At 32.4% G+C, this 22,660-nt stretch overlaps 1 protein-coding gene across 4 annotated transcripts; it reads left to right on the plus strand.

Moving 5' to 3' along the window:
* Positions 1 to 3,449: 3,449 nt before the first annotated feature.
* LOC140676448 (serine proteinase stubble) lies at positions 3,450 to 16,689 on the plus strand. 4 transcript variants are annotated; one of them, XM_072911511.1, is made up of 11 exons: positions 3,450 to 3,984; positions 6,071 to 6,333; positions 6,414 to 6,491; positions 11,073 to 11,255; positions 12,508 to 12,870; positions 14,357 to 14,433; positions 14,756 to 14,856; positions 14,926 to 15,025; positions 15,266 to 15,478; positions 15,855 to 15,968; positions 16,106 to 16,689. In XM_072911511.1, exons 2-11 carry the CDS (start codon positions 6,231 to 6,233, stop codon positions 16,259 to 16,261), a joined length of 1,488 nt encoding a protein of 495 aa, XP_072767612.1. In that variant the 5' UTR covers positions 3,450 to 3,984; positions 6,071 to 6,230; the 3' UTR covers positions 16,262 to 16,689. The 4 variants fall into 4 exon arrangements, with proteins under 4 accessions (XP_072767612.1, XP_072767613.1, XP_072767610.1 ...); XM_072911512.1 differs by lacking the exon at positions 12,508 to 12,870 and having other exon boundaries at positions 16,106 to 16,683; XM_072911509.1 differs by lacking the exons at positions 3,450 to 3,984; positions 6,071 to 6,333; positions 6,414 to 6,491 and adding an exon at positions 8,760 to 10,443 and having other exon boundaries at positions 16,106 to 16,688.
* Positions 16,690 to 22,660: the final 5,971 nt, after the last annotated feature.

A 22,660-nucleotide genomic window follows, 5' to 3' on the forward strand; every position in this document is an offset into this window, starting at 1 on the left:
ACACTATTTGACACTGGCTGTTGGCTGTATTGACAGATGCGTGCTGCCATCTAAAGAAGAAATGGGAAAAAATATATGACTTGTCGGTATTATCATGTGAAAAAAAAATGAGTGTTCCAATATTTTGTTATTTTACAACTTTCCATTTTACCTCTTCTCTTTTTCTACTTAATTTATTTTTTTATTTCATCTATTTAATTTATTTATATATATTTTTATATTCGTTATTTTTTAAAGGCAAGGTATTAAGATTTTATCGATATATCTAATATATCTCCATAAAATTATTTATTAAATATGTGTTAGATAAAATCTTTAAATATTTCGCCTTTAAAAAATAACAAATATAAAAATTTATATAAATAAATTAAATAGATGAAATAAAAAAATAGATTAAATAGAAAAAGATATAAAACGGAAAGTTATAAAATGGAAAAATATTACAACGCTTATATATATATATTAGAATATTTATAAAAATAGAACACACGTTAACCACTACATAAAACTCGACATCAATTCACCTAAATCTTTGTATTTCTGTATGTATATGTGCATATATGTATAACAGCATCTGACTAATGTTAATTAATTAAAGTTTATATAATCTTTTGAATGTGTGTGTGTGTGTGTGCGTGCGTGCGTGTGTGTGTGTGTGTGTGTGTGTGTGTGTGTGTGTGTGTATGTATGATGTATGTATATTGTACGTTGAACTAAGTTTTTAAACTTCGATTCTAGATTTTTGTTTTTTTAAAGAAATACACTTATATTAAATGTTTATAATATTTAGCAGTTGTTCATCGATCGAAATCGCGTTTTGACAAAACGAAGAGAGTTAACAGCAACGCGAATTTTGTTTATTTAATACACGTGTATTGCATTAAACGCGCATTCCAAGGCAATCGAATTTACAGAGAACTCGTTTTTGACTTTATATTTTGTCATGTAATTATGTAAATATTTAATCTGAAAAATTGTCGTATGAATACAGTCGGACCTCTTATCCTACGACTCTCTTATGCTACGAAACCTCTTATCCTACGACAAAAAATCCTCTCATGCTACGACCGCGAAAGGGGAATTATACCCCCACTCTCAAATTTTTGTCGTAGGATCAGAGGTTTAAGGAGAAGATTCCAGACCGAAAATGTAGGATAAGAGGTCCGACTGTATATTAAAATCGCCACATTTGGTATGAAAATAGAGATGGCAAAGAACGGATTTTTAGTTTATGTATTAATTTTATTCCTCGCAAAAACGATTAATATGTCTAGTAATCATAGTCGTTCTGTCTCGCGATTTATCAGTATTATCTTGAATTTCCTAAGTTATAAATAATCCATACATCTCGTTCAATAACCAATAATCATAATTTTCATAGTCCAAAAAAAAATTGTCACTTGGGAAATTCGCAAACACGTCTTATTCGATGATAAATTTCCTGACTTAAATAATCCGCGTGGAATCTTCAATTGATAGCCAAACATAGTCGCTCAATTTTGCGATCCATTAAAAAAATCGCTTTTGACAGTCGAGTCGCAAACATATTTCGCATTTTATTGATTGCTGGCGTTCAGAATTTTATCTTTTTTTTCCCGCTGTCTTTCATTTTTAGAAAGGTACATTCGACCGAGCACGGCTCAAGCCGTATCGAATTGCAGATAAAAACTAAGGTAAACACACCGACACTTTTGACAATGTACAACTTTTAGTAAGGTCACGCATCACCGATTAAGAGAGATAATCGATTAGATGTAAGATTGACTTTTAACATGTCCAAACTGGCATTGAATTTCTTATCTGGCACACGTCTCAATTTAATTGTTCACACAAACTTATTTCATATGTAATACATCGAATCTTATTTCATATGTAGTTTAGTTTTTCACACAAGCTCACGATTATATCATAGTTACGCCAGCATTTTTTTGAAAGTCAGTTTATCGAGAAAAAACACTTTTGTTATATTATTATGGATATCTTGCGATTAAAACAATTAATGTAATTTGCATAACAAGTACATACTTATACATAATTTATGTTCTTTTAAATAATTCTCAACTATAAAATAATATTTTAATTGAGTATATTAATCGATTAATGAATTCTGTTTGTTATATATTTGTAAATATATTCTTCACGAAAAAAATTAATTTAAGAATTTTATTATTTATTTTTTCTCAATATTACTGCTTTCACATTGATTCTAAAATTCACACACATTGGATATGCGTATAATTTGTGATATGGGATACAAAATTTGAATATACATAAAAATTGCAAGCGTGGCATAGAAATAGTAGCTAGTAATGACACAGAATACCTGCAGTAATGTACCGTGGTAATTGTAAATTTATGTGTGGCTTTTCATTACGCATTATGTCATGTTATTACATAGCGAGTTGCATAGGCACCTGATTTGAAAGTAATGAAAAATATAAGCGCATTTTTTCTCTTCAGTGATTTAATGATAACATGCAAAATATACAGATAATAGAAGATTATGACGTGATAAAAATATCGAAATAAATTGTCAATCAAGCGATAAATAATTAAATAAAAATTTGATATAAAAAATTAGTATACATATAATTTACATCCGATTTGATTCTATCGCATTGATATGAAACATACAATTATGCTCTTAGATATATATGATTGATAGAGAGCTAGTATCTTTAAAATCTATTTTAAAGGAAGATTTCTCTTTATGTATCTATTTAGGTATCTCTTTATGTATTTATTTTTCTAGTTTAATTTGTATTTATCTGTAAACGAATAATTGCAATAAATTACCGATTGAAAAACTGTACGAGATAATGAAATTTCGAAGTGAAATCTCGCGTGGAAGAAAACAAATTATCTCGCACGATTGTAGCTCTCTGTGAAAGTAAGTTTCGGAATCACTAAGCTCGCGGATAGTGAATCATACGATGTGATACACATATTATCATAATTACACCTTCTAAGGAAGAATGCATGTCAAATGCATGCAAGAATTTGTAATTTAAATTCGTGATTTGTGGAACATGTGTGCATATACTATTCTTCTAGTTTTCTATAAGATAAATATTATATAAGTGATGTAAATGAATTAAAAATTGAAATATATACTTACAATTTTACATAATAAAATTATGAAATAAAAAAAAGTTGAACATATATAAGAAAATTAATTAGAAGAAAATTTCAAAAATTTAATATGAAATAAAAAAAAGGAAGAAAAGAAACAAATAGCTAAATAGAAAGTGATGTTTTCGTTAAACATTTCTTTTTTATGGAAAGGACGGATGTAAGAGACACTTATTACACTTCGTCGTAATTTCACTGGATAGATAGAAAAGGAACGCTTTGGGTGCCTTGGGCCCATTTGGAGAGAGTGAGGACAGGCCAAAGAGAGTGGTCTCGGATGCTGATGTTTCTGTTCCTCATCAGTAGTCAACCGCGTGTCGCGGTGCTCTATTCATTGGGCTGTAACGTGATATAAGCGATGTGATATGTATGTATCTCAAGTCTCATCGCTAGATCTCAAAGTAACAGTAGAATTATTTTCGTATCAATAAAAACATATATCCGTGAAGTGAATTTATTTCAAAAAATATACACTTCCGCAAAGTGATCGACTTTTAAATGTGCTTGTGTAATTTGATAATATTGTACAAGAATTATTGCATGTACGAAAATACACATTGTGTTTATATAAAAATGAACATTTTTCTTACAAACGCTTACAATATTTTATAATAATTTCGCGTTTAATATTTGGAGGTTTGTATAACAATAATAAATAAATGTGATATATAAATTTACGATAGATAAACACAAGCGAACTATTGGTGCATCTATCGAGCTGTGATAAAAAAAAAAATCGATTGAATCGAAGAGAAAGTACGAGCCCTTTCGCCAGTTTTCTCGGACGTTGGATCGTGCTCCGTAGACGATATCTCAAACACGCTGTCGGCCTTGATCTTGATAGAAATCCAGGTGAAGTTGTTGATTCCATCGTGACGATCGAATTGGAAAAACCGTCCTTGTCGGTGCAACTGCCCGCTCGTCCGTGAAAGTGTACTTGGTATCGTGACATTGATTAAAATTCTCCACGTGCCTCGCTGTATCTTTTCTTCTGGAATGTTTAGTTCAACTCGTGTCCTTGATCGAAAATTTGTAGAAAATCCGTGCAGGCTTGAATTATTTAATTAATGTATTTTCTAACAAGATATAACAAATTTTATTTTCTAAATTAAAAACAGACTCTTTGGGAATAGTATGCGTTAATTAATGACGTAAATTAAGACTAGGTAATTATATATCACGTGTGTACGCGTGATGCCACTTTTTTGATTTACTGGAAGAGTATGAAGAAAGTGTAGCAGTCAAAAACAATAGCGAGCTCATGCACGAGTTTGAACTCGTAACTCGCGGCATGATAGGGAAGGGGGGGGGGGTTGAAAGTGATATTTCACTCTTTCCTTCGTCTTCAATTCGCCGTGTATCATTTAAGCGAACTAGTAGAAATTCATTATAAAAATTGGAGCAAGCTTTTTTAATATTCCCTAAAACATTATTGTTTCACGAGCACAATTTTTGTTATATTTTCACACAAAAAAAAAAAAAAAAAAAAAAAAAATTTCTTTACAAGTCTGACTTTTAATGATAACAAACTTAATTAAATATTTACAAAATTAAAGTATTAAATTAATAATAGAATAAAGAGTAATAGAATAAATATATATTACTAAATATATACTTATCATATTCATATTTATTTATAAGTTTCAACCAGTATCCTTCGTAACAACTAAATACCTTTCGTCATTCGCATTAAGAGGATAGAAAAGTGTTTTTTAATCTTTAAAAAAAAAAAGATTAAAAGACACTTTTCTATGCTCTTAAACGTAATCTAGTGCGCTGGGGACACCGCGGATGCGTTCACCATGGCAAATCACCGTCGTTGTCAAAGTCGAAAGTTACCGGCTAACTTTCACTAATAACCCCAAAGGGGAAGAGGGGGAGGGGTACACGGAGCCGCGTGCGCGCGCGCGCGCGAGCCCGGTTCCGCATGTAGACCGACCGAACATTACGAAGCACTAAAAGGCGTGCCACTTGTCTCGGTGGCCTGGTTTCGTGTCCTACTTTTGTATCAGACTGTACGTCTTGGACACGCTAGCGTGAACTCGCGCTTACGGTATGCTGTTAAGGAACCGATCGAGGATGCGGACAAAGGTCCTCGGGTGCCAAGATCGACAGGGAAACTAAAGATGAGCGAGTCCGCTAATCGCGATCATTGTCGTTAATTTTTTGAACCTAGTATCGTATCTTTGACAATACAGAAACGTGTCATCTACATATCTTATTTGATTAGCATGCAAACTCTAATATCCTACACACAATTCTAAAATACAAATAAAAATGAAATTTATTATATTATTAATTTTAATAACTATATGCATATGTCAAATAAAATATGATAAATAAATAGTTTATTAATAAAAAATTCTGCGTTAAGGAAAATATAACTAAGAAATTCTGGATAAGTTATTATGTTCCGAGTTAATTCTTTCATATGAAGGTATTATCTGATTCTCATTTCGAGATAACATACGTATGTGATCTTCAGATAAGATAATCGAGACTAAGATATTTGGTTTAAAATGCCAAACGTAGAACAATATAAACTAATATATATTTTGCATCTATAATTATAATTATAATAAGCTTCTAATAAAAATAATGAAAAAATAAAGTTTTACGTAATTCGAAGCAAAAATCATTGCACTAAAAAAAAAGAATTTACAAACGAACTCTCCCCTCTCCCAAAATCTGATCATGTTTCATGAGATAGATTTTTTTTACAGTTCTGGTTAGCAATTACTACTTTTCATCGAGGTCCACCGAGTATTATTGGGTTCCCTTTGAGCTCCTCGCGGCCGTTCGATTAAACGGAACGCTTGCGCGCGATTGTAAAACAAATTTTATTTTGTCCGATTGTAACGAGCAGGTCGCACTAAAAAAACTTGTAAAAAAGCACAATGCTCTTTTTCATTTGAGTATTTTTTTGTGCTTTTAATAGAACAGCGACGACGAGACAGACAGCACGTCGAAAAGCTCTGATTTCAAGGTAAAATTGCGGGGGAGGCGGCAAAATGATCCGGCGCCGGATCAGAAACAATCGAATATAATTGGCGACTAACAACTGATCGCACGTTCATCGTTGACGGTCGAGGGGAGAAATGATTGCTCTTAAAATTGGAGTGCTTATCACACTATTTCTGATCGTCAATATCTGCTGTCTCGCTAATAACAGAAAAAACAATCGATTCCTGAAGAACTTTGGTAAATAAATTCGTACTATATTTTCAGTTATATTAGTAAATATAATGATTTACTGATTTAAATGTATTTTTTTTTTTTAGATGGGTTGGACAAAGTGGAAAATCTGGAAAATACGATCGATTCCCATGGACAGATGAGATTCTTTGATGAACTTGGATGTAAGTATATTATTATATTTCGTGTTATTATTGTTTCAAGTATGTATACCACTACGAAGTCTTACTTTAAATTACGTGAATGTAACGGCAAGTAGGTAGGTGTTAAAATGAATTTTACGAATTGTTTCGAAAGAGAAAGGCCGCTTGTATGCTTTGAATAACAAATGAATTTCTCTCATGCCAACTAAAAAAGATGGGGACTCGTGTTACCTTTGACACGATTTTGCTATCACAATGTTTAAGAATGATTTAAATACAATAGTACAATTCGAGAACGCTTGCTTGTCATGTATAACTTATCAATGTGATAAAAATGGTGAACAATATATAATACTTGATTATTTCTCTCTTTCTAAAAATAACTTTGATTAATAATTGAGTATCATAAAAAAGTTAATTTAATGTATTTATGCATATCTCAGATTAATAAGGAGAGCTCGAGAAACTGATAAGTATTAGAAAGATTTTAAGATGACAAACCGGTTAACGTTCACCGGATATACATATTTATAAACTAAGGCAATAACCTATATCTTCATCTTATAAGTATAAGTAATTCAGTATTTGTTTCATTATTTTGCATACAATAATAATAATCAAATAGTTATAATTAAATTAGCTCAAAATGAAAAAAAACACCTCATTATTTGTTACATATACAATTAATAAATCAATTCAATTATGATAAATGGAATTATGTAAAATTTATAAATGTCTATTACGCGCAAGACAATACATTCAAAGAATACGTACAAAAAATTGAAAAAAAAAGTTGAAGAAAAAGATACTCTGAATTCTCTCGAGTATTTTATTTGGCGCCGCAATCATCTGACATTTCTCACGAAAAGAGATTGCGAGTAATATTTTCTACCGTAAACGTGAGGAGAGCACGAGAAAGATTCACAGTTGAGTTAACAAGGGAGACGAAATCGGAATCGTACTTGAAAGGCCACTTACTGACGCTTACTTTCTACAAGAATATTTATAATGAAGCGCACGGAAGTTCTCCGTTTTCACTGCGACCTCAGTGGATCTCGTCTCTGTCGTTAAAAGCGCGTTTTACTAGTTTTACATTTTTCTTTTTACCGAAAATGAAACACGGTACTCACTAAATTACTTCTCCTACAGCAGTTGCTAAAATTTTAATTAATTCAATTAGTGACGAAATTTCATGATTTAAACGTGTAGCTGTAATTAATTTCTGTTAAATGCTGGTTGACCTGCATTGATGTAAATGTATATTTTAACTGTTATTATTCCTTTGATCTTACTCTTTCTTAATTGAACTTAATAAGCGGTATAGTAATATGATAGTAAAATAAATAGTCTGTGTTAATATTCTACGTTAATTTACTCTCAAAGATAAAAATACTTTCAGTGAAACCATGCAATGAAATTGGGTCACAATATCTCAGTGTGTCAAATCTATTCGATGTAAATAGTCATTTTAACCAATCGAAATCAGATTTCTCGAAGAAAAATTCGTTCTTTTTAATAAAAATATATCTTTTATATATATAATAAAAATCATTATATTATTTTTACGAAAAATTACTTTGTAACTTCTGAATTTTTATTGAGTTTTAATTAAAATTAGTAATATCAAACAATAAATATTATTCATTATTTTTCAAACTAAATGACACACATTGTCACTGACAAAAATTATTTTAAAAAATTATTCCGATGAAATTCCAATGAAATAAATAAAATATATTAGAAAGTATTAAACATATATTAAAAAGGTCGTCCAGGTTGGGGGTTAAAGTATTGAACCGGTTCTCCAATACTTATACAGTGTATCTACCAAAAAGCCTAAACAAAGCCTCGAAGGAGGTGGAGAGTAGATATCGGACAATGTAAAGACGTTTTAACCAGCTCATATATATATGTTATGTATATATGTATATATTAGAAAGTACGTAATTTTTGAGATGATCACTTTGTCATATTTTGACAATAATAAAAAAAACGCCACTCAATAATAGTAAGACAAAATACAAGATAGTTAAACAATTTGACCACGGATTTGTCAAAGAGGTAACAATGTCCATCCCGGTTTTTCACCCTCGCGAAGCGGTTGCGGCCCAAATCTTGATAAAGTTTTCCCGCTATTCAGAGTACGACAATCCCGCGTCGCGGCAAAATAATTCAGCGAAGAAAGAAATGGAAAATAAGACGCACCGCGATGCGTTCGGACGATGGCCAAGGTGGGGAACCAATGTGGGACCAACGGACGACACTGCCGCCGTTGCGGGAAAGCTGATGCCGGTGAAAGCAGCGGACGCCTCCTTAGATCCGAATCGAGACTCGTGGGACATCGGCTTCAGCTAGTCCACGTGCGGAAGGTGTGCATTGTCACGGCTTCCTCGTCACCTCTCGGTGAAGTGTCATAAAGAACCTCTGAGACCTTTGAACCTATTTGCATACGTGTTACTCGACCTTTGAAAAAAAAGATACTTTTGGAGTTGATAAAAACATTTGCAACTCACTCAAGTTTTACTTACTTGAAGAATCAGTGATATCAAAATGGCGGAAAGTTTACATTGGGTCCTAAGGATTGTCCGAGGTATTACGCATCTCACCGGAACCTTCGATGAAGCTAGAGACTTGTGAGAGAAACCAGAACGTGAATCAAATCTATCATCGTCTAAGACCATCGTAAAGGAGAGAGAGAGAAATATAATTTAGAATTATAATTGGTAATTAAATCATACAAAGTGTACTAAAAATTTAAAATTAAAAAAAATATCAACATTAATTGATCATCAAACAGAAGGTGAAAATTATTATTCTTAAAAATAAAGAGAAAAACAAGAAGTTGAGCCAAAGAATTGTATGTTAACCAATTAACTCCTTAAATTCCTTACGTTTATACGCCAGTGAAATTTAAACTAGTCAAATCTCATAAAGGATTTTCCAGCTTCCAACTACATTAAGTTTCTTCTCGAATAATTTCGAAGAAACTTCATTTAATCTTGAAATCTTCTTCGTCAATCGTCGTCAATGGTTCAAAGAGATGCATCATTCTTGAGATGAATTATCCTTATCGTGATGCGTTTCTTGTAATTTTTCTCATATGCAGTGAGATCGCGATGACGTGCAAGGTATCCACGAAATAATAAACGAAAGTCACAAACGACCATGAATATCGTGTTCGGGATGCTTCTGATCACCGTAGCCAGCGCTCTCGATCATCATGACAACTACTCGTGGAAACGCAGAGAGGATATCAAGGTTGCGGCCACGAGCCGACCGACTCCATCAATTAAGGTTAAAGACGCTCGCCCGCAGCGATCCAGTATACATTCGACTCATAAATCGAGATCGTTGAATCTGTTCAAAGGCGACGTTCTACAAAATTCACCGAGAAGATTCGCGGCCGCCGAGGATTCGGACGAGCAGCAGAATCTTTGGAATCTCAACGGTATCAAAACAAGAAAGGAAGTGACGCGCGAAAATCGAGCCATTGAGAGTACTCTGAAGAACGTGATTGGCAGACCATCCTTGGGTAAGGTCGAGCAGTATCAGTATTTTTCGAATTTTCCGTACGGAAGTGACGAGACTACCGACGCCATATTGGAGAACACAGATTATCCTCAGAATATAGTATTCTCCAAGGACGTGCAACAGGATTTCCTGGATCATAACACGAAACAGGAGGAGGAGGAAGGTTGGAGCGGGCAGAATGTATTCCAGAAAGACATGAAAAACGAGATGGAGGAAGAAATTAACGTTCAGGAATTTCTAGACGAAATTAAGCAGAAGAAATTGAATGGAGAACTCGAAGAACTGTCGAGTGGACATCGCCAGGGTAGAAGAAGAAAACTCACCAGTCAGCAGCAAGGTGTACTGCTGGTGGAAACGCTCAGGAAGAAGCGAAATCACACCAATGATCATCGAGGACATGGTTCCAATCTCCAGAGCGGCCTTATGGATATGCTGGGCAGAAGTATGTTTGTAAGATCGAAAAATGGAAATATTGTTGCCGCCGGTCGTCAAAAGGATTAAAAGTGCTTTCAATAGAATATATATCGATCCTGAGAGTGAACTTTATAGGTTACTGCGTATCAAAAAAATATAAAGAGAAATGTAAAATAAAAATAAAAATAATATAAAATTATACAAAATTAACAAAAAATAATTTATTATCTTATATATAATAATTTCAAGATTTTGTAAAATTTAATGATTAATTTCAATATTATTTTCCATATATATAGTGGCATAAATTGATGATAATATATCAAACCAAAATCATACAATTGTACGTGTAAAATTTTGTCGGTGAACTTTATGGACACATTAATCTTCTGAAAAAATGTAACATCACAAAATAATACAATTAACTGAGAATTGCGTGAGAATAAATGAATAAATGTCGATATTATGACAGATTGTCATAATCAGTTGTTTTTTCATATTACTAAAAAAATTCTAATTAATTTTTTTTTCTTTGGAGAAAATCTACTGTTTATGTATAAATATTAGTTTAGTATTAATATTAGTAAAATTATCTGTTTCTATCAATTAAAACGATCATTGTGATACATTGACATAAAGTTAAAAAATCTGTTTCAGTGATACCGCAAACGTGCAAATACAAAGGCACAAAATTCGACTGTGGCCTCAGTATCAGTTGCGTTTTAGGCGGCGGTCGACCTGTCGACCTCTGTTCCGGAGGTTTAATATGGAGTTGCTGTGTGGACGACGACGATTTACCTGAAAAGATACGACCGACTGTAGGCTTGCTACAGAATGCCAGTAAGTTATTTTTACAGAGCATTTTTAAAACCAAGAGATAGCATACACCGAAAAATAATTTCTGACTACAAAAATGAGTAGATTTTAATTGATAAATTTGCAAATTGTCCTTTGTGTTATCTTAAAAACAGAGGAGACGTCATATGTTTTTCTCACGGAAGAATTTTAATTCTAATAATGTGTCTCAATTAATTCTCGAAGTTCTTTTCATCCGTTTTGTCGTGCTGCTATAAATTTAGAGAGTCCCTGTCCTCGAATGTCATTAAACCGAGACTTTGTTGTATCGCGTTTTCAGCGCGACTTGCTTGAAAGAGAACGACTTTTAATAAACATATTTAAATTTGATTATGATGTGAATGGTCTAAGCTCTCATTATTCGTAGTAATTATCTGAAAATGACGCATGTTTAGCGTGAAATAAAATCGAGTAAAAAGAATACACAGATAGTTATAATTTAACGTCCTGGAAAAAGCATGTATAACGTTAACAAGTTAAACGGAAAAGCCAAAATTAGATTGGGAGAAGGTTGAGAACATATAGTGTATCGTTTAATTGGAAGGAGACGCTGGCTGGAAGTAACCTGATTTCTATCCGGCGACACATCCGAAATTACACAACCAACAGCGTCCAGCTAGAGTCGCGCGCGCGAACACAGACAGAGTACGGCTGGCACTTTCAAATACAGTTATTCACACCTAGTTTGCGACGGCAAACGCGTTACGCGCCCGAAGAACTTACGCGGCTTTCTCAAGCCACAAGTCACTCACCGTAACCGCGCGACCATCAATACAATAGCGCGATTAAGAGCGCAAGGAAATAATGTCACCGACGAAGCAAGAACAATTACAAATTATCGTACAAATTACTGCTCCATTAAATTATTTACAGCATACAAATAATTCATATATTAAATTTAATTTTTCTGATAAAAACGCTTCTTTGTTATACAGATAATATAGTACATGTATATTATGCAGTATAATAAAGGAGAAATTATATTTAAATAAATAAATATAATAAATATAATAAAATATAAAATATTAAAATATAATATAATATTAAATATTATATTTATAATATTTTTTCCAGCTGATTATAAAATATCATCAACGTATATTTAATCACTTGCATATTAAATTGACACCCATATATTCTTAATTACTAATCTCAAAGTATAATGATATAATCGCGACGTTACTGGATTAACGCGACGCGAGTGATTCTGAATAGCTAATATCGTTACGTTGCCCAGCGTTTTCCATAAATCTCGGGCACCAACAGCCGTACGTGGATGACGACGTGCACATTTACGGGAGCGCGATGAGGCCCGACAGACCGTCGCACAACCAGGGGGGAACCCATCGGCCCCCCTCGTTCAACAAGCCAACGAGCCTTTACGATCCGTCTTACGCGATCTGGAACCACGATCGGCCGAACGATCTCGCGATTGGCCACGATCGACCTACGTACACCACTCGTCCTCCCTATCACCCGGTGGACTATCCTCAGGAAGAGTACGACGGTGGTTATCCGCCCGCCACTTCTGGCATACACGTGCCCGTGATTGAGGACTCGTCCAACACCGCCTTTGCCGTGGACTACTCTAGATACCGTGGTAATCGCACGAGAATGCACATGCAGATTGTTGCACCGATATATGCGTCGAGCACGATGTGTGTCGAGATTTATGAAACCGATTAATCGACGAGTTCGGATTCCGATGTTGTTAGGCCCATCTTACAACATGGAAAGCTGAACTCACCGGGGTTACTTAATTAAAAAAGAAAATGTATAACTTCAATGCCTGATCAAGCTTATGCTTTTTTTATACTCGTTGCGCTTCGATTGTTGCAGCGGACTGAAATTTTCAGTCTTGTATTTATAGGCGCACTTGATTATTGGTTTGGATACGCTCGATGTCTCGATAAAAAAGCATATTAGATTTGAAAACAGATGTCATTATGCGATCTAATAGATAACTATTAGATATGATCTATCGACGTTAAAGCGTGCAGAGAAACCACAGATGCATAAAATTATAACTTCAACAAAAATTGTTATGAAATACGTGATTACGAGACGAACTGTGACGAGTTTTGTAAAACAGATGACTCAAAAAATGTGACATTCACTAAATATACTAAAACATAGAGGTAAACCATCGATCGAAATGATCGAAAAGTTTTATAATCGAGACAATATCCAAACAAGCACGCAATTCTTTGCACGGAAACTGCACGAGAATGACTACTTCCGCCGTCACATCGCACATTCTACCGCAAAAAGCTGCCGGAAAACGATCAGAAAAACTGGATTTGTGAAGAAAAAAGAAAACGTTGAAAAATATGAAACATGACTGTACAAGAGACAATAAAACGAAAGACAGAATAAATGAAAAACGACAATACTGAATAGAAGACTGTACAATGGAACACGGAAGAAATAAATAATTGCATTCTTATATAATAGTTCCCTGAAATATTGAGCTATAAAGTTGAAATATGAGAAATAGGATAAGGAATATTGAAATATAAAAATTGATTAAAATTTTTATATATTTTTAAGAAAAATATAAAACTTTTTTAATTATGTGTGTGTCTATATTTATATTTATTATTTATATATATATATATATATGTATTTATATTTTCAATTGTATTTACATGTATATATTATAAAAAAAGATTCCATTCATGTAAAGTTTCAGTCTTGAATAATAAGTATCTTTATATCGCAGTAATAAAATTACAATATATTCTCTGAAGTTGCGTGAACTTTCTACATTTATAATAACTTGCTATATTTATTTTCTGCTTTCTGTCTCTCGCCAAGGCGCAAACAAACACTCCAAGCAAGTTTAATTGCACGCAATATAATTGTAGAAAGTATCAGTTAAAAAATTTTCAGCATACATTTATTTTTTCTACATTTCGTAAATATTTTTATTTTCTTTTTACAACGCGAATCGCACAAATAAGCTCTTCAATCTTTCCCATCCAGAGAAACGTCACTTCGCGTCACGTAATGTCACTATCACAAATCAGGCACTTTTCTAACGTTTATTTTCGATCACTATTTAATAAAGCGATTCGTCGTTTCAGGCTGCGGCGAACTTTACACCAGGAGCAACAGGATCGTCGGTGGCCACTCGTCCAGTTTCGGCAGCCATCCGTGGCAGGTGAGGTCCTTCTCGCGCAGTTTCCTTCTCCTCGTCGCTGCTCGACCACTATAAATATCTCTCGCACGGCTCTCGCAGAGCGACACACTCTTCCTTTCCTCTGCATTATTCATCAGAAACGAGCCATCAATTTGTGCGTCTAGAAGGAGAAAGAGAGAGAGAGAGAGAGAGAGAGAGAGAGAGAGAGAGAGAGAGAGAGAGAGCAAGGGAAAAATACTCTATTAAATCTTCTCCAAAGGCTCGCGAGCCGTGACGCGGCCTCGGATGTATATCATGTAATGCACTGTTAAATGAACTCCTCTCGACATTCGCTCTGTTGCAGGCCGCTATTATCAAGTCTGGATTTCTCAACCAGAAGCTATCTTGCGGCGGAGCCTTGCTGAACAATCGATGGGTCGTCACCGCGGCGCACTGTGTCGCGACGTTAGTATCGTGACATTACTATCACAACTGATATGATAAGAATAGTGATCGATGCATAATTTGTTTCAGGACACCCAATAGCAATTTGAAAGTTCGACTTGGAGAGTGGAACGTTCGGGATGTATCGGAGCGATTGGTTCATGAGGAATTCAACATCGAGAGGAAAGAGGTTTAGCCTTTAAAAATATGATTTTTTTTTCTTTAAATATTACATACCTTTATCGATATCTTTTAAGCCTTATTAATCTGAGAATATATTTATGAAAGTTGGGTGCACACAAAAAATGCATGTAAAAGATATACATATAATTATAAAAAAAAATACTTTCTTTTATACAAAATTTTATCTTATCGAGATAAAAGGATGATCAGTTACTAACAATTATGCTAAAAGTTGTAATAACAACAGGTACACCCACAATATTCTCCTACCGACTTTCGGAACGACGTGGCTTTGGTTAAGCTGTCTCGGACGGTTGCTTTCAAGCAGCACATTGTCCCGGTTTGCCTGCCGGCGAGGAATTTGAAGCTCTCCGGCAGAACCGCAACCGTCGCTGGTTGGGGACGAACCAGGCATGGTCAAACTTCGGCACCAACCGTTCTTCAAGAAGTCGACGTCGAAGTGAGTACACTCTCGACCTCTCTCCCTCCTCCCGATGTATTTGCCTTTGATGATAAAACGCTTCCTCGAGAACGAACTATACGCGGTATAAAATACTTAATAATAATATACATTTTTCTTTCTATCTATTTTTTATTTTAAATAATATTTTATACGTTAATATACCGATAAAATTGATGTATGATATTATACAATAAATATACAATATATTAAATATTATTAATATACATTTATTAAAAAGCTCTATATAAGATAAGAGTTTGTTGTAAAAAATTATAAAGAGGTACACATATATTATATACATGATATTATTTAATTTAAACTGTAAAAATAATTTCCGTTATTACGATGCATTATCGTTATATATTTTTTTCAGGTAATACCAAACGAAAGGTGTCAGAGATGGTTTAGAGCAGCTGGAAGAAGAGAAACCATTCACGACGTATTCCTGTGTGCAGGTTATAAAGAAGGTGGACGAGACTCTTGTCAGGTAATAAGATGAAATATACAGAATGATCGGAAAAAATATTTGCTTATTGTTAGTATTAAATTGATAAGTTCGTTGTAATTAACTAAACACATAATTATACAAAATTATGTGTAAGCTAACAAGTCAATTTGTAACAGGGTGATTCAGGTGGACCGCTCACGATGTCGGTGGAAGGCAGACACGTTTTGATCGGTTTGGTTTCCTGGGGCATCGGTTGTGGTCGTGAACACTTGCCCGGTGTATACACCAATATCCAGAAATTCGTACCCTGGATCGATAAAGTTATGAGCTAAGTATGGAAAAGAAATATCTCAGTTCCTTCGAAGATTGTGGGTTGCTTCGCCCCCCCCCCCCCAAAAAAAAGAAGACAAAGAACAGGAACATAGGAGGACGACGTGCACAGTTACCAAAGTCTTAACTCATTCTTTAAGAACTTTTATGATCGTACTCGGTTGTTCTTGAACGACAGGCACTCCCTCGAAAGTGCCAAAAACATGATGTTTGTTATGGCGTTGTACAAAGCATGTTTGAAGCTGATAGTGAAAAGTAACAAAAATTACAATCAGTGTATCCCAATAATCCATTTCCTATGCCAGGACAAAGTTGTTGAGACGTTTAGTAGCAATTAATGGGATATTTAATAGAACACTTAAGCTGCTTGTAAGCTTCTCGTATTTGTAATTGTTGTTACTCGTATTGCAAATAATTTATTATCATACGTATTAAAACTAAAAGTTAAAATTTGTTTTTGAATTTAGCTTTGTTATTTAAACATTTGTTTTTGAATTAATATATACAAATTATTAAATTAAAATGTTTTTAAAATATAATAATTATTTATATTATTATAGAAATTCGTAAAAATTCGTGAAATGTTGCGTATTTTAAAAAGTATTTACTTTAATAACACATGATGTAATATATGAGAATTTATTAAATTTGTCTTGAGATTTTATATATATTTATGTAAAAAAAATTTATATTTTATCTTACAAACATTACATGAAATATACATATTTTTGAAAAACTTGAAGAAAGGAAGAAAGAATTATGTCAAAAATTTTGATAAAAAGCAAATTTGTTGACAACATTATCAGTATCTAATTTTATATCGATTTTTCAATAAGTATAGGTAAACAAGCTTTGAATTAGTGATAAATATAACTTTTATTATTTGTATTAATGCATCGTGCGTATGCAATTTAAGTGACAGATTTTTATATATTCTAATATTTTTAATTAAAAATATATTTATAAAATGCAGCTGCTCGATTTCGTGATAGATATAACAGAGATCTCTTTAACTTCACATGATTATAGATATGTACTTCCTTTACTTCAACGTTTGCTTCCTGTTATCGACCATCTGTAAGAATGAGCACCATCTATCCATTTACCCGTAAATGTCCTACATAGGATAACTGAAAATTTTCAGAATTCGGTTTTGATAACTGTAACAAAAAATATTATAATCAATTATTTTTTAACAATTCTACGATTTAAATTTTATTTTTAATATTTAATTATTCTATCCTTAGTGACAAATTATTTATTATTACTATATAAATATTAATTGTTACTATTATTATGTAAAGTATGTTTCAACTCTTATATAGGAAACGGAGAGAAATATTTTTCTAATTTTGATTATATATACTTCAGAAATCTTAATAAAGTACAAATATTCTAAAAATTAATTAAAAAATAAAAAATCGAAAAGAGAGAAAAAGTTGATATCCTCACAAGGATTAATTGATAGAGGGAGGTAAGGAGGAATATTTTAACCCTTCCACTTTAGGGCCTAAGATATGTAGATCCACTCCTATCCTCGGCGGAAGCAGAAAGAGAACGGGATTGGTCACGGAGAATGCGCGAGAAATGCACTTACCACGATGCAGGAGGGAGAAAGCGAGAGCAATGGTGGAGGGTAAGTTGCTAATTAGAGCCAGATTAAACGCTTGTCTGGGGAGCCATTTTCCTTGCCGTTCCTCGCCGTGGCTGAAGGAGGATGAGCGGCGAAGCGGGACGGAGAACGGAGAACGGGGTGAGGAAAAATGGGGAGGGTTTGCGGGGGTGGCTGAGGCTGCGAGAGAAACGGGGAAGGGGATGCGGCGACGGAAGGGACGACGAAACGCCGACGCCGGCGGGAGAGGCGGGCTTAATGAAAAGTGTTTGCCCCGTAAAAGTTAAGATTAATTGGCGCTCGGGGGGTGGTTACCGCGATAATCAGCCCGGACCAGTGGTTTTCAAACCCTCCCTGGTCGCCCTCCCGATCGCATTCTCCTTCGGGCTGCAATCGGGTACGTAAACGAAGTTCTTCTCGAAGGGGTTCATGTATTCCGTCGTATAACAACAATAGGTATTTATACTTTTTGAATTATTATCTTGTATCTTAAAGAAAATGAAAGGTAAATTTTTCCATTGAAAATGAAATTTGAGGACAATAATTCTAAAAAAATCTAACTAGTGGAAGATGTTGATCAAGTGTAAAGTTTTTTCTTTTATTATAAAACTTATATTTTAATCAATTTATGATTAGTTTTATAATGATTCAAGAAATTTAAGAAAGAATATTATTTTTTTTTCAATAATTAACTGCTACTTTTTTAAAGTTATTTTTATAAACAATTGTAACTTTCCGATTATAATATTGAAATATTAGAGTCAAATATTTATAAATATATATATATATATAATTGATTTTATTTTTAATTTGAAATCTAATAATAAATTTAAGATTACACAAGTTTATATAAAATGTAATATTTATTTATTTTTTTTCAATCTTTATGGATCTAAAAATTTTATTATTTTAATTATATACATATATACAATATATTGTATAATTAATTGTATATATGTATATAATTAAAATAATAAAATTTTTAGATCCATAAAGATTGAAAAAAAATAAATATCACATTTTATATAAACTTGTGTAATCTTAAATTTATTATTAGATTAATTATATATATATATATATATATATATATATATATATATAATTAATTATATTAATATGTACTACATATATACATACAACCTTTTTTCTTCTGCTTATATAATATATTTATATCATAATTATGTCAGTATTACATATGTATTACAGAGATAATTAATGAAAAAGCTGCAAGAAATATTATTGAAAAATTCTTATAGCTTTTCTATGATCCTGTGCAATTTTATCAAAAGTCTATCAAAAGTGATTTATGAAGCAGCAGTCAATTATTGGCGATAATCACACGGCGCATAATTAGAGAAATTTAATTACGCGTTTTTCCGAGCAGCGCTTTCGTTTACGGTTGAGCACAGCTGGAATGGGAGGTTAATTTGGCGACACCTAGTTTCATTAACAACGCCATTAAAAGTAATGGCCGGTGAGGGGGCGAAGTCGGTCGCGAGGCCTCCTAGGGGGCCGGGAGATTCTAATTACGGAATAGGACTTCCCTGGTGGAGTACGTAAGGCGGGGTTGGGGGAGGTAGAGGAGATCGAACGCTGGATGCGGAGAGGGTGGACTATCGAGTCGAAAGACGCCATGATATTCGTTAAACGGCATAATTGCACCCTCCGGAACGGACTCGCGTAATTGTGCCAAGTCCGACGACATCGTGAAAAACTTATCGTTTCTCCGAACTGATTATTGAAATCGCGCGATTAATTTCCGCATTTGAAATGATAGCTAGAAATGAACGGTAGAGAGATATCTTATATGAAATCTTTATTACGTAAATTTTAATATGTATGTATAAAAGTAAGATTATATATTACAAATATGTTACGCAAATATTTAGACTAGTGTGCGTGTATGATAATATAAATGATATAATGAGACAATACGTAAACAAGAACGATAAGAAAAAGAACGATAAAGAAATTTCTATAATTAATAACTTTCATTAATTATTGAATAGTACAAATTATACGTGTCTGTACGTGATTTTTTATATCCAAGTTGATAAAGTGATAATAGAGAGAGAAAGAATAATGTAAGATAATTGCGTACGTATCTTTTCTTTTATTGGAAACTTATAAATCAATTACATGGTCTTATTTGCTATTATCGCTTTTTAATCTAAAGTGGAGAGATAAATATGATGACGATAATGATTTATTTTTATCGTAGTAATAAAATAGATATTTCCTAAACCTATTTATATCAATAAAATCATTATTTACGATACTATTTGATATTTATTTTAATACAATGATTCATACGTGTTATCAGATATATTAGAAACACTCATCTCTTGTTATTTAAATCTAATAAAAAGACATAAGAAATATATAAATTCTTTAATTTGTTTATGAAGTTTTATATGTAATATTTTATTTAATGTAATAGTAACATACTTTGCGAGATTATCATACATATGTGTATGCTTATCAATAACGTTTATTAATATGTTTATCAATGAGATAATACTATTTATTAATTATTATTAAGATAATGATTATTATATCTCATCGTTGAACATGTTAAATTGATATGTTAAATTGAAGTTTGATAATAATTCAAAGTAACTTAAAATATTTTAAAGGAAATATATAATATTCATTTATGAATTATATATATGCAGCAAAACTATATACTATGTAAAATTACATAGTGTCATAAGGCTTACAGAGTTAAACAATTTAATATATAAGTATTTATTTAATCGTCGAAAAAACACATTAACTTTACATTCTTAATGTGTTTTTTCGACGATTAAATAAATACTTATATTATATTAAATTGTTTAGTTCTTTAAGCCTTATGACGCTATGTAATTTTATTATTTATAGAGAGCTGTTTTACTTGATTATATATACAATGTAGATGTGAAAGTTTATATATTATTTAATTTTTATTTATATATTAATTAATATATTGATTATATATTCATTATTATTCATAATTTTATTCATAATTTTTGCACGAAGATTTAATTAGCAGAATCAACAATTTATAAATCATATATTAAATAATTTTTTCACATTTTTAATTTTTTCTATTTTTTTGCTTTGATACCATACATCAGTTAATATATTGGATATTGTACGAGCAATAAATAATCGAAGAAGTCTAGAATATTGTATCTTTGCAGAACTGAGAGTCTTTTGTCTCGTTGATTTCACATTGTTAACGTATAAAAGAAAAACATGGAATGTCTTAAGTGATGTCAGTTTTGCAAGGAAATGTAAGCGAGGAAAGAATTAAAACTAATCTGATAAATAAGCATCAGATAAAGCGCAATTAATGATATTTACATAAATATAGGCAATTTGTGATAAGCGAATATGCGACACCAATTAGGACTTATCAGCGACCAACGATTGCTAATCGAAACAGCAATCTTATCGTACAGATAAGAAGCACGATGTGCGAATTAAGTATTATCAAATTGTTAATTACTTTCGCCAAAGAGATATAATAGCGCATATAGTGTTTTCTTCTCTCTCATAGTCATACTACTCCCGCTAACTTGTCGCGAATTTTTAATTATCAAAAAAAAAAAAGCCACGAAATCCAATCGCCTGCCAATTAGCATTATCAAGTGAGGGAATAATTACCAGGACTTTGTACTGTCACGTGACACGTGTATATTGTTCAAAACGTCTTTTATCGATTTAATGTGAAGATTTATCCCTATTTATGCAAAAAGCACTTATTCTTTATTAAAAAAATATTAATTTATTATCTATCATATACTTATTATTCATATTATTATATTCATACTTAATATTAATTGTATTAGTTATAGACATAAAATTTACAATTGTGAAAAAGAATGTATTTAAATTCTTGTAATAAATGATTAAACTCTGCAAACTAATATGACAAACATATAATACATGTATAGGCTTATCGTTAATTGGATGCAATTTTGTTTGCGATAGAATATTATGTTATCAATAATATTTTTTTAAGTCCTCAGAAACTTTCGCGCTTTTATTCATTTAAATACATAATAAAATTTGTTTTTAAGGCATTTTTGAAAAGTTTTGTTCAATCGAATGAAGATATGGTGGAGGACAAACGAAAAAGATCTTTGCTTATCGTGACGGAGCATAATCGGTGGTTAAAAATCATTTGATGTTTACTTGGTAACCAAAGGTGACAGAAAGCTACCTGTTTGTACGTGCCAGCGATCCACAATATGATATACATATATGTTTACTACCTGCATGGACCGTGATATGTTGTCAGTGGCGTAGAATCTACACGTCCAATGATTCATATAAGAAATCATTCAAATTATAATTTTGAAATACAATAAATATTATTAGAATTTATTGGTTAATACAAAGAGAAAGCAGAAAGAAAGCATTTCAAAACATAGATTATAAAATTATTATTATCCGATAAATTTCTTCTTATGATGACACGTAGATGTAATTAAAAAATATAGAAAAAATGTATTACATAAACTAATGTGTTTTGCGATACCCACTTCAATTTTATTAAACGAATCTAGACTAGCAGTTTCTCTCGCTTTTAAGTATTTTTTAAAATTATTTATAAAAACAAATAAAATGAAAGAGATTTGCACAATAAACTGACAGTAAGACATTAATAGGAGTAACATTTATATTTAATAGGAATGATTTCGTCGGTTAGAAAAAGATTTCAGCGAAGAATTCCGCGCAACAGGAGGATATGATTCATTCTTTGAAAAACTTGAAAAAAAAATTAAGCTTTTTTTTTGAA

This window comes from Anoplolepis gracilipes, chromosome 2, assembly GCF_047496725.1.
Source record: "Anoplolepis gracilipes chromosome 2, ASM4749672v1, whole genome shotgun sequence".
NCBI classification, from domain to species: Eukaryota; Metazoa; Arthropoda; class Insecta; order Hymenoptera; family Formicidae; genus Anoplolepis; species Anoplolepis gracilipes.

Coding starts and splice junctions, on each gene's coding strand:
- LOC140676448 (XM_072911509.1), top strand. CDS start 9,636: ATGAATATCGTGTTCGGGATGCTTCTGATCACCGTAGCCAGCGCTCTC. Junction 15,026..15,265: donor TCAACATCGAGAGGAAAGAG/GTTTAGCCTTTA, acceptor TAATAACAACAG/GTACACCCACAATATTCTCC. Junction 15,969..16,105: donor GTGGACGAGACTCTTGTCAG/GTAATAAGATGA, acceptor AATTTGTAACAG/GGTGATTCAGGTGGACCGCT.